This window comes from Mastigoproctus giganteus, chromosome 13, assembly GCF_048544385.1.
Source record: "Mastigoproctus giganteus isolate SK-2022 chromosome 13, ASM4854438v1, whole genome shotgun sequence".
Classification (NCBI taxonomy): domain Eukaryota; kingdom Metazoa; phylum Arthropoda; class Arachnida; order Uropygi; family Thelyphonidae; genus Mastigoproctus; species Mastigoproctus giganteus.
The window spans coordinates 58,308,307-58,320,644 of NC_143587.1; the positions used below are offsets into that span (position 1 = coordinate 58,308,307).

General features: G+C 36.9%; 1 protein-coding gene across 2 annotated transcripts in view; it reads right to left on the reverse strand.

The window, feature by feature from the left end:
- Positions 1 to 548: 548 nt before the first annotated feature.
- The window catches only part of LOC150076084 (tumor protein p63-regulated gene 1-like protein), a 134,188-nt gene continuing 122,398 nt past the window's right edge, over positions 549 to 12,338 (reverse strand). For both annotated transcript variants that reach the window (XM_090387495.1, XM_090387494.1), the window contains one exon: positions 549 to 1,119. In XM_090387495.1, the coding sequence (XP_090243621.1) occupies positions 753 to 1,119 (367 nt within the window). In that variant the 3' untranslated portion in view covers positions 549 to 752. The remainder of the gene's footprint in view (positions 1,120 to 12,338) is intronic.

Below are 12,338 nucleotides of genomic sequence, written 5' to 3' on the forward strand. Positions count from 1 at the left end.
CTTTTCAAAGAAAATCAAAGAATGTTACTCATTATGCAAGTAATTACTATAAGATATTTTTGAAATGGTTGTATCAATGCAAAAATAAAAACCCTACTTTAATGGAAAACAAAGGCCTAGTACTGTATTATATCAGAGATAATCAGTTTAAATATTAAACTGGAGCCACAACAAGAATTTAAAATAACTTGCCAAAAAACTAGTTCAACAAAGAGGATGAAGCATAAGGCTATCTCAATAAAATATAAATTTACATCAAGCCATAAAATTTTGAGTTGTACTGCATACAGACATATATACATTTAACTTGAGGAATAAATAAGCTCTGAAATTGCTTTCTTTTACCATCACCAATATAAGTGGCATGACACATCAACACTTGAATTATTAAAAAATGAGAATGTTATATTAATTAGCATGGTAAACAAAACTTTATATTACTACACTATACATTATGCTTAAGTACAACAAATACATCTACAACTCTGAAATTAAGAACTATTTATTAACAACAGTCAAGTCAAAACAAATGAGTTTTTTGCATAATTATGTGATGAAAAATAAAACTAACAAAAGAATTTAAAATGTCAAATGCTATTATTATAGCAGCAAAAATACCATCAGGTGTGCAGGCATATACTCTTGAACCTTTGACACAAGCATTTGACTAGATAGTTATTACTGGCCGCAATAACCGTAGCATTTACGAGCATCTAGCTAAATGAAACTGCCAGATGTGTTGCAATAGAACCTTAAAAGCTAACTTTTCCTCGTGACTTAAAGAAGCCAAGGTCATTTGCATTGTGAAGGGCTGCTGCAATACCAGCATAGCACTCAATAACAATTGGCTGATAAGTAATCTCACATGTTTTTTCAGATGATGGAGAATTCCCAGATGGTGAAGTTTCAACTGCATGCAGATTCTCTATTGCTTGAACCAGAAATTTGGAGAACTGCTCAATGTCATAATGAGCTTTATTAGCACCCTCCTGCTTCATTAAAGGATGTGATGTATAAGTGATCCATGGGATTTCCCGACACCATGGGTTCCACCTTTTCAGAAATGGCAGCGGCTGACCTTGGTTCCAGGAACATCGAATTCCTAACTGATTACGTGCACTGAAATATCAAATACATTTTCTTTAATGAGTGTAACTTTTAAAGTAATAGATAAACATATTCTCAGATTTAGGTAAAATAGGAATTAAATAACAGACTATTTATTCACTACATTTTATGTTCATGATAATACTCTTTGTTGCTTGAAGCTATAATGAACAAGAAAGAGCATCTTGAACTTTGAAAGCTTCAATAAATCACCAAAATTATTATTTTTTTTAAAAATTCTGTAATTAAAATTTTGTCACTCTTTTCTAATTATATTTAAAATAGTTTGTTTATTATTTTTGAACAAAGAGAAATACATATCAAGTGGCCACTTTACACCCACCTAAGAGTGAGTACGTTCCCCCTAAACCCTTCAGAACAGCATACATTTGTCATGGCATGGACTTGACAAGGTGCTGAAAGTGTGTTCCAGGAATGCTGGTCCATGATGACTTCCCATAGGTACTACAAATTGAATGGTTGTGGATCTCTACTCCAAAAAGTTCTTTCCACTTGAACATTTATGGAGTAAATGTTCAAATTGGATTGAGATCTGTGACTGGGGAGGCCACAACAACATAAAAAATGAAACAAAATGGGATGTTTAATAAAGCAGCCTAATATCTATCAGATAGTTTCACATAACTGCAAAACAAAATCATCTTTGGGGTCCCCAAGCTGCCTATTTGAAACACCCATATAACACAATGAACAGTGAAATCTGTCTGCATCTCAGAGTCCAAATGAGTATAATCAGCATGTGACATGGCAATCAAGCAGAGCCATGCCAAGAATGAGACAAATGAGGCTCTTGCCTCAGGTTAAAAGCTGAAAGGGGTGTGAAAAGAAAGATTAAATATATTTTGGAATGAATAATGCATAAATAAATCTGTTATATATTTACAATAAATACTGCTTATGAGAATAAAAATCACTTTAAACAGTTTTTATTTTTTTGTCATTCTTGTATTTTAAATAAATCATATATATTTTTTAATTAATTAAAAAAATATATACAGTGGTACTTCGGTATACGTCCTTAATCCGTTCCAGATCCTTGGATTTATACCAAACAGGACGTATACCAAACGAATTTTTCCCATAAGAAATAAAGGGAAAATGATTAATCCGTTCCCATGAAAAAAAATGCTATTGTTATTGGCATGTTATACAATGTCCCTGATCTTTGTTTGGTAATCGATTTCACCCCCTTTGCAACGCTAGCAGATTTAATAACGTCTTTGTTTTTCACAATCATAGATACCATCGTTCTCGGCATACGGTATGCAGCAGCCAAATCCCGGATACGCGTGCCACCTTCATACTTATCAACAATCTCTTTTTTCACCTCCGTGGTGATCTGCCCCATTTTCTTTGTTGCTTGGCTCTTCTCATTAACTTTCTTAGAACTCATGGTTAATGAATTTACAAAACATTTATGTGAAAAAACACAAAATCACGTGAAAATTCACGGAGATTTATAGCGCGGGCTGTTCACTGAATGGTAGAAACTGTTGTACTGACGCTCGTGGGCAGTCGTGGCAGAGATGCCAGATCTTACCCCCCCTCTCCAAAAACCGAGTTCAGTCGATCGAAGACGTAAGCGTGCATACGTCCTCGGCCGGTTTTATTCAGAAAGCTGAGTGAGGACGGGCATGCGTACTTTGCTAGCGCCTGTCCTTTGTCGGCTTTTATTCGGTTTTTGGAGAGAGGGGTAAGATCTGGCATCTGAGTCGTGGCTTTGTCTTGAGAGAGGTAAACAAGGGTAGCGCGCGGTGTCGTGACTCATTGTGACGCACGCGAGTCGTATTCCAAACAAAGGTCGTATACCAAACAAAATTTTTCACGTCCAAACAGGACGTATATCAAGTTTGACTTATTCCAAAGTGGACGTATACTGAGGTACCACTGTATATATATTTTAGGGGAGGGCGAAATTTTTCATTCTTGCCTCAGGTACCAAAATGGCTCGGCACGGTCCTGCAATCAGGTCTCGTGGCCTATTGAGACATGAATCTTGTGTCTCAGCCTTTTACTCCTAGATATGCAGCAGTTAACATGTTAAGGCTATATTTTGGATTGGGGGGGGGGGGTAAAGCCATCCAAACACAAAATTTGATTTTAAGATTGTTGGGGAAATAATTTTTTTGGATAACAAGACTGGTGTTTGTAATATTTTTGATCTTATTATGCAATATAGTGCAAGAATTAAGAATAAATTTTAAGTTTTCTATTTTTAACTGTTTCTTACTGTTTATTCCCAAAACTTTATTAGTGAAATTTGTACACTAATGCACTACTTCCATGATTTTTCTTTTTCATTTATATGCCTACTATAATAAATAAAAAAAAAAAAAAAAAAAAATATTTAGTATAACATTAAATAATTTTAACACAAAGAAAACATTACTGTTTTATCTGAAAAGATGGCAATTCATCTATGTTGTAATTATGTTATGATATTTATTTTCATTATTCCATCTCATAATATATTTTATCATTCTGTCTTTGTCTGTATTACATTTTTGGACAGTGATTTTGTCTTCCTTCAGGTCTGCCAAATGACTGAAATTAATTTTCTGATTGTGCATCTTTCTACAATTCCTACCTAGGAATTGTAGAAAGGTGAAAATCACCTCTTAATAAATTATCTATATATCCAAAATTGAGTGACTGAATAATTTTTTAAGCTTTTTTAATTACCCAGGATGTTCCTATTTATAATCTGATATGACTAGGGGTCAGAGGAGAGTTTACATATAAATCACAAATACAGGTGACCCCCGCCTAATGCTGATAATTCGTTCCAAAAAAAAAAAAAAAAAAAAAAAAAAAACAGAGTGCTAAATGAATCCGTGCTAAGCGAGCGCCGCATTCCCATATGGTAACTTATGTATTTGTGAGTTGTGATCGGTGCCATAGGATATTTCCTAATCGATAATAAACGGTAGTGAAAAGATGCACAAATGTCGGTCAAAATATTTAATATTCAAATATTTGTACATATAAAATATTCTGCATTACATACATATATAATTATGTGGTAACTACTTACATATCAAAATTAAACTTAAAATTCCAATTAAAATCATGAAGTTAACTGATGAATTTAATCATGAAAAATGTGTCGATTTTGGATTGTACTTTGGCCCTCTTCCCTGTAAACTAAAGGGGGTTTTAATTTTAAATCCTTGGCAGCGTTACCACCCAACAGTAAAGTCAACCGATCTTTCACCACTTTGAAACCTGGCATGTTTTTTTTCTTCTTTCAATATGAAACTTCTTTTAGGCATTCATTTCCAAAAAGGTCCTGCTTCATCTATGTTAAAAACTTGTTGAGAAGTATAATACATAATATCCCTCTTCAATAATTTTAACAAGTTCTTTTTTGAAAGTTTCGGCTCCTTGATCTGCACTTGTGGCTTCTCTCTGGATTTTAAATCTATTCAACCAGCCCTTACTAGTTTTAAATGGTTCCACATTTTTTTTTTTTTTTTTTTTTAGGCAAGTTTTCTTCAGATCATCATATAGGCTAATTTCTCTCTCTCTCTCTCTCTCTCTCTCTCTCTCTCTCTCTCTCTTTTTTTTTTAATAATATTTAGCTTAAATGAATTCTGCATTGGATATTATCTTCAATAAAATTAGTTAAAGTCTCTCCATTTCAATCCTACTAGCCAGTCTAGCCCTAGTTGCTTGCAGTGGAAAAGCTGTCTTTCCTGCTGCTAAAATTAATTCTTTATTTTTTATAATTGTTCTTATAGTTAAACTTGCCAGTCTTAAATTATGGCACACATCCGCTTGTCATTGACCGGAATCGATTCGCTTCAAAACATCTAATTTAATTTTCAAATTCAATCTTTTTCTTACATTTGTAGTCTTCGTACTGCATCCAGACGCTGCTTTTTCTTTCTTATCCATCATTATTAACTCTTCGAAAATGTAACTGCATTGATTGCATTAATTATTATATAATGTTCAAGTAAACTGTCCATTATGCACGATGTCCAATGCTGTACTGAGTGATGACTAGAGTTCGGATAAATGCATATAACGCAAATATTACAAGCAATATACTTGATCATATTTTAAAATGTTGATCTCGGAACTAAGTAACAAGTCTGTACTGCAATTAAATTAGCGAGTAAGAAAATTTCACTGAGTGTGGGAAAATTTCTCAAGTCAGTATGGGAAATGTTTTAATGCTGTTCTGATATTCATTTTCAAGCTATCGACTCCATCAAATGAAACGATTTTGTTAAATATGCCAAAAACCTAATCTGTAAAAGAGCGTTATAGTGATTTGTAAGCGTTAAAGTCAGATACGGGTTACAATAAAAGAACAGCGTTATAGCGAATCAGCGTAAAGCGAACCGCATTATAATGAGCACCTGCAGTACAATCATTAATCATATTTAGTAGTCGCACAGGTCCACTCAAAGGGCGTGTGCTACTGCACTCTCACTCCCTACCACTCGGCCTAAAACATGTTCTTGTTTATAATTCTGGCATGACTGCCAAGTCAGAAAGTATACATTAATTATTTTGACAATGAATACAAAGTCATTAACTGTATTTAGCAGTCACATGAGCTTGAACCACAGTCCACTCAAAGTGCATGTGTTTTTGCTCCCTTCTACCTGAACACTCAGCTACATTGCAACAAAACAAAAGCTCATTTGTCTAACACATTAACTAGAATTCATCATCATTATCAGCAAGCATTACTAGTAATTTTTAATATGGTGGCTGAGATACACACATGTTCCTCCAGAATTTATTAAATAAAGATCATGATGAATGTGGAACAAATAAGTCAGTTCAAATATACTAGCAGCATCTGTTAAACACAATTTTACATTTTTAAAAACCCATATATTTAGTGGACAACCGATTTCTGTAGAAACCCATGTCACAAGGGAAGCATTTCTGTATTAATCTATTTTTTTCCCCTGAAATTATTGATCATGCATTTATAAAGTAATTTATTTATAAACAATACAGTATATAAAAACATACAAATCAAAATACAAGAGTGTTTTTAACATACAATATCATTACTACTTTTATGCTGTTAATGAATATTACTGGAGAGTGAGGGAAAAAAAGTATATATACAAGGTTCGACTGAAAAGTCTGGTGATTATATTATAATTAGAGACAATTCTCTGAATTGTCTCTAATTTGTTCTGATTACTTCTTGTCGCCTGCTTTTCCTGATACTAGATGTCCACAGTTTTGGCTCCTTTTTTATCTGCAGCAGTTTATTATTTATTTGAGCTTTCCAGGCATCAGACCATTGCTTCCTACATGATGTTTTAATGATGGATTTGTAGTCGGTGTAGAGCACTTTTAATTGTCTGGAAGAGCCTGAATCAGGGTGTTTAGTGGCGGCGTCCGTTTGTTCATTACCTGGAATGCCTACATGACCAGGTATCCAGCAGAAGGTAACCTTCTGGCTGGCTTTTTGAGAGTAAAATAACTTTGACTATATCTCTTTAAGAATCGGATGAGAGGACAATATGGTAGCTTGAGTGGCAGTGATTACACTTAAGGAGTCTGTGTACATCAGAGATTGCTTTATACGGCTGTTGTGTATTCTATCTAGAGCTAGTTTTATTGCAAATAATTCTGCAGTATAGATACTGCATTCCGCAGGAAGAGACGCAGCAACTGAGAAGTGGAAGAGACTGCTGCAGCACCTATGGCTGCATCTGTTTTGGAGCCATCAGTATAGATAGGTATTTTATCTGAGTTTTCCAACGAATGAGTTTTATGGAGCTGTTGATAGTTGATGTTTGCCAGAGAGGATTTTCCCCATCTTAAAAAGAAATTGTCGCAGAGAGGTGAGCAGTCAGTCCAGGGAGTAGCAAGGTCTTGTAATATGTTCTGAAATTTAACATCCCAACTGATCATGAGTTCTTGCAGTCGAATCCCTGTGGGGTGGTTTTCATTAGGCTTATTGTGATATAATGCAACATATTGAGGATCGAACAGGTATTGCCAGCTGGGGTGGGATGGTATGCTTTTAAATTTTGCTGCATAATTACACAATAAGGATTTTCTCCTGAGATGCAAAGGGGTTCATTTGCCTCAATATACAGGCTGTGGACCGGAGATGTTCTGAAGGCTCCCACAGCTATCCTAAGGGCATTCAGACATAATAGCGAACTTTTCCTAGCAGAGTCAGACAGGTGATGCATAATCTAAGCGTGATCTTATTAAAGCTCTATAGAGATGAAGGAGAGAGCTTCTGTCAGCACCCCAGGACATAGCAGAGACTGCTCTTAGGATGTTCAGTTTTTTAAGACATGTAGTTCGAAGGAAAGCAATATGGGAAGCAAAATTAAGTTTATTATCTAAATATAACCCCAACAGACGGAAAATTGTTAGTGACAGGAATCAAGTTGTTTTTTAAAAATATTTCTGGATCCGGGTGGAGTTTGCGTTTTTTTCAAAAATGAATTGCACTAAATTCTTTTGATAGGGAATAGCCATTCCGCAATAGCCATGATTCGATTTTAGCGACAGAAATTTCAAGCTGTCTTTCAATGGTGTTCATGGTTTGGGATTGACAAGAAACAATGAGGTCATGTACGATTCCACTGTATTCGGTACATCCTGTGTCATGTTTGTAATTCTTATTGCAAATAATGTCAGACTAAGAATGGACCCTGAGGAACACCTTCCTCTTGTTCAAATGATTTGGATAAATTCTTCATGTACCTAACCTGAAATGTTCTGTGGCATAGGAAATTTTGTATAAAGTGGGGTAAATGACCTCTCAAGCCAAAAGAATGAAGATCTTGAAGTACACTCTACTCTGCCAGATAGTGACTGGAGGGAGTCCGAGTAGTGTGTATGCGGGGAGCATTGTCGAGGCCACGTTATGTCAAGGATCTGGGTATATTCTTACCACATGTACGCCATATCCAAATATTTCGTTACTTCATACAGCACGTCCCACCCACTTTTTCTTACTATTGAATACACCATGAATTGTCAAAATAATAGAGCAAGCTTATCTGCGAAAAGATCTAAACCTCCCAAGGACTTCCTAATTCATTTCACAAATATACGTGGTCTCAATTCTAATCTCAACGATGTCCATTTCCACTTGCAGTCTTCCAAACCCCATGTACTTTTTTCTGACTGAATCTCAGTTATCGGTTGATTCAACTACTGCTCATCTCAGATGTCCAAATTATTTGCTGTATGATTCTTTTCGCCTCAAAGGTTGTACTTGTGCATATGTCCATTCTGATATTCCCTGTCAGAGACTTGGCAATTTGGAATCTCCTCTCTTTGATCTTCTCTGGCTTAAAATCTCTCTACCTCATTGTGTCAAATTCATCTGTTGTCTCTACCGTTCTCCCAACTCCACTAATCACTTGAAGCTCTTTGACTTCCTTTCTTTGCAACTTGACTTTCTCCTGTCCAACTTTCCTAACAGTGAGGTAATTTTCCTTGGTGATTTTAATGTTCACAACTCCAGCTGGCTTCCGTTTTCTAGTCACACCGACCCAGCAGGTCGAGATGCTGAGGCTTTTGCAATTACTAATGACCTAGCACAGATTGTTCATTTACCTACAAGAATACCGGACAATCCTAATCATACAGCCAATACGCTTGATCTTTTTCTCACAAACAACCCTTCTAAGTACAAGGTCGAAGTGAGAGGTCCTTTAGGCACTTCAGATCACAACTTGGTGATTGTCTCTTCTCCAATGGAACCTTTATCTCATGGCTATTCCCAACCTCGTATTGTTTGGCATTACAAGAATGCAAAATGGGATGACCTGCGAGACTTCTTTTCCTTGGTCTGATTACTGTTTCAAAACTTCTGATGTCAACGTTTGCTCAGATCGTGTCAGTGAAATTATTCTTGCAGGAATGGAATCCTTTATCCCACACTCCACTTTAAAATCTCATCCTTTATCTAAATCTTGGTTTTCCAATAAATGTGCTAAGGCTCTTCAAGAGAAGAATGTTGCATATCGTAATTGGCTTGTTTCTAATTCTTCAGTTTCATTTTCTGCCTACACCAAAGCTCGCAACAATTGTAAAGCAGTTATTAATCAGTCCAAACTAGAGTTTGAACAGGCTAAGAGTAGAAAACTTGCTTCTTGCCCTAATGGTAGCCGAGTATTCTGGTCTCTTGCCAAAGCTATTGGCCGCAACTTTTGCCCCTCTGCTCCCACCTCTGTCCAAACCAGATGGTTCAGTTGTCACTTCAGCCAAGGATAAAGCTGACCTGCTAGCATCCTATTTTCCTTCCAGCTCATGTATTAATGATCTTGGTAAAACACCTCCCACCATTCCTAACACGCTCCATTCAATGCCTCCTGTGGTCTTCCGTCAAAAGGATATCAGAAGGATTTTGATGAATCTTGATGCTAAGAAAGCTCCAGGTCCTGATGGTATTTCTCCACTTGTTCTCAAAACCTGTGCTCCTGAACTTACTCCTATTCTTTGCCGCCTTTTTTCACTTTCTTATTCCAAAGGTGTTTTTCCTTCTGCTTGGAAATTTGCTCATATCCAGCCAGTTCCTAAAAAGGGTGACAAATCCCTCCCATCCAATTATCGTCCCATTGCAATTACTTCCACTCTTTCTAAAGTAATGGAGAAATCAATTAACCGCCAACTCTTAAACTACCTAGAAACTTTCCGTCTGATCAACGATCGCCAGTATGGATTCCGTCAGTGTCGATCCACTGGTGATATTCTGGCTTATGTTACCCATTTATGGACTAATTCAATGGAAAGGTTCGGTGAAACACAAGTAGTTGCTCTTGACATCTCAAAGTCTTTTGATCGTGTTTGGCATAAAGGTCTTCTAAACAAGCTTCCATCTTATGGTTTGCCAACTGTTTTTAGTAATTGGTTATCCAGTTTTCTCTCTGATCGCTCACTGATGGTGATGGTAAATGGCTCTCTGTCTTCTAACTTCTCCACTAATGCCGGTGTCCCCCAAGGTTCAGTTCTTTCCCCCACTCTTTTCCTCTTGTATATCAATGACCTTCTTCCATTGACTGGAAATCCTATCCATAGTTTTGCCGATGGTAGCACATTGCATTCAACTTTCCATTTTGAGAAACCTTGTCCTGCTCAATCAGCTTCAAGTTCTCGAAAATCTGCTGCCAATTCCTTAAATGCTGATCTTCAGGTAATTCTCCAGTGGGGCAAAGACAACTTAGTTGATTTCAACCCTTCTAAAACTCAGTCTTATATCTCGCAAAAAGGATTCTTCTGCTCCTATGCTTAACTTTAGTGACACTCCGATTTCTAGGCAAAATGATATATCTCTTTTGGGGATTACCCTGACTTCTAATCTCTCTTGGCACAAGCACATTACAAATATTGCTTCCTGTGCATCTAAAAAACTGTTTTCTCTTTCGCTCTCGGCGTTACTTTTCTTCCAAACAGCTGCTCACTCTGTATAAATCGCAAATCCGCCCTGCCATGGAATATTGTTCCCACATCTGGGGTGGTGCCCCCAAAACCTCTCTCAGGCTTCTTGATTCCATTCAGAAGAGGGCAGTTAGGTTAATTAATGATTCATCTCTAACAGAGTCTCTCCACTCGCTTTCTCATAGATGCACTGTTTCTACTGCATGCCTCTTCTACAGATACTTCCATGGGCACTGTTCTTCTGAATTGGCTGCTACAATTCCCGCTCTCTCTTTCAAAACAGTCCGAACACGTGCCGCCACCAGCCAACATCCATTTACTGTCCAACTTCAAACCCACAGAACCAACTTTTCATCTTCCTCATTTATTCATTCAACTGCCGTTTTCTGGAACAACCTTCCCTCATACGTATTTCCTGAAAATTACAATCTACAGAAGTTCAAGTCCAATGTCAACAAATATCTTCTTTCGTCTTCTCAACCTCCAACCCAAGCACGGTATTAAGTACTATAGGTTATAATACCTCTCGTGTTTGGGGTTCACATAAAAAAAAAAAAAACACCATATCGCCAGGTGCTATCAAAGGCTTTTTCAATATCAAGATTGATCATGACCAGATGTTGTCCCCTTATGAAGGCATTTCGGATGTTTGCTTCTGCTTTTATCATTACATCTAATGTGGACCGGTTCTTTCGAAACCCGTACTGATTGCTATTTATCAAGTTGTTAGTTTCCAGGAACCACGTTAGCCACCTGTGAACCATTTTTTCCAGGACTTTGCCTAAACAGCTGGTCAGTGAAATTGGCCTGTAATTATCCGGAAAGCTGCGATCCTTTCCTGGCTTTGGGAAGGCTAGTATAATTAAGTGACGTCAGGAGTTTGGGTAAGTATTTTCTAGAAATATTCGATTGTAATATTTTAACAATGCCCTTTTTTTTCTGTTGTTTAGTTGGCTTATCATGACATAGCAGATCCCATCTGGAAAATGGCTGGTTGTATGGGTATGAAACTCTAGTAGAGAAATCGATCTTATGCTGCTCTGATGATTCATTGATTTGCTGAAAGATTGGGTTGTAGGTGGATATGCCTGATGTACTGGCAAATGATTCGGCTAAGGCATTTGTAATTTCTGCCGCAGAGGACAACTCCTTTCCTTTCCAGTTTAATATTGAAGCTGGGGACTGCACATATTTGCCATTAAGTGTTTGTATTTTCTTCCAGATAAGTCTAATATCTGCGTCCTTATTTATACTAGAGGAAAAGCTAATCCATGCATTTTTTTTGCTTTTCTTCTTATTTCATGGAATTTGGCTTTCATTCTTTTAAAACTAATTTGGTTACTGGTTGTGGGAAATTTGCGAAACAAATTCCAAGCTCTATTTTTGTCCTGTTTAGCGTATGTACAATCCGGGTTCCACCAGTAATTACTGTGTTTGCGTTTCCCAGGCAAGGACTTTGGTATTGTAGAGCTGGCAGCTTGTAATATTTGATTAGTTATATGTTGTGTGACATAATCTGTGGGCAGATTATGTCACACAACATAATCTGGGGGAAATTGGATTATTTCATCATCTAACTGAATATTTGAAGCGTATTCATTCCAGTGTGCCCTATGAAATTTCCAATTGGAGCGACCCGGCAAAGGGGAGTTTACCTGTGTTTGCAGCTTGCAGAGAATTGGTAGATGATCACTATTTAGTGGATTTTCAAGAACAGACCACTCCGTATTAGTACATAAGGAGGGAGAGCAGATTGAAAGGTCTATTGCACTCATGGATCCTGTAGAAAAATGAATATAGGTAGGCTCACCAGTGTTCAAAAG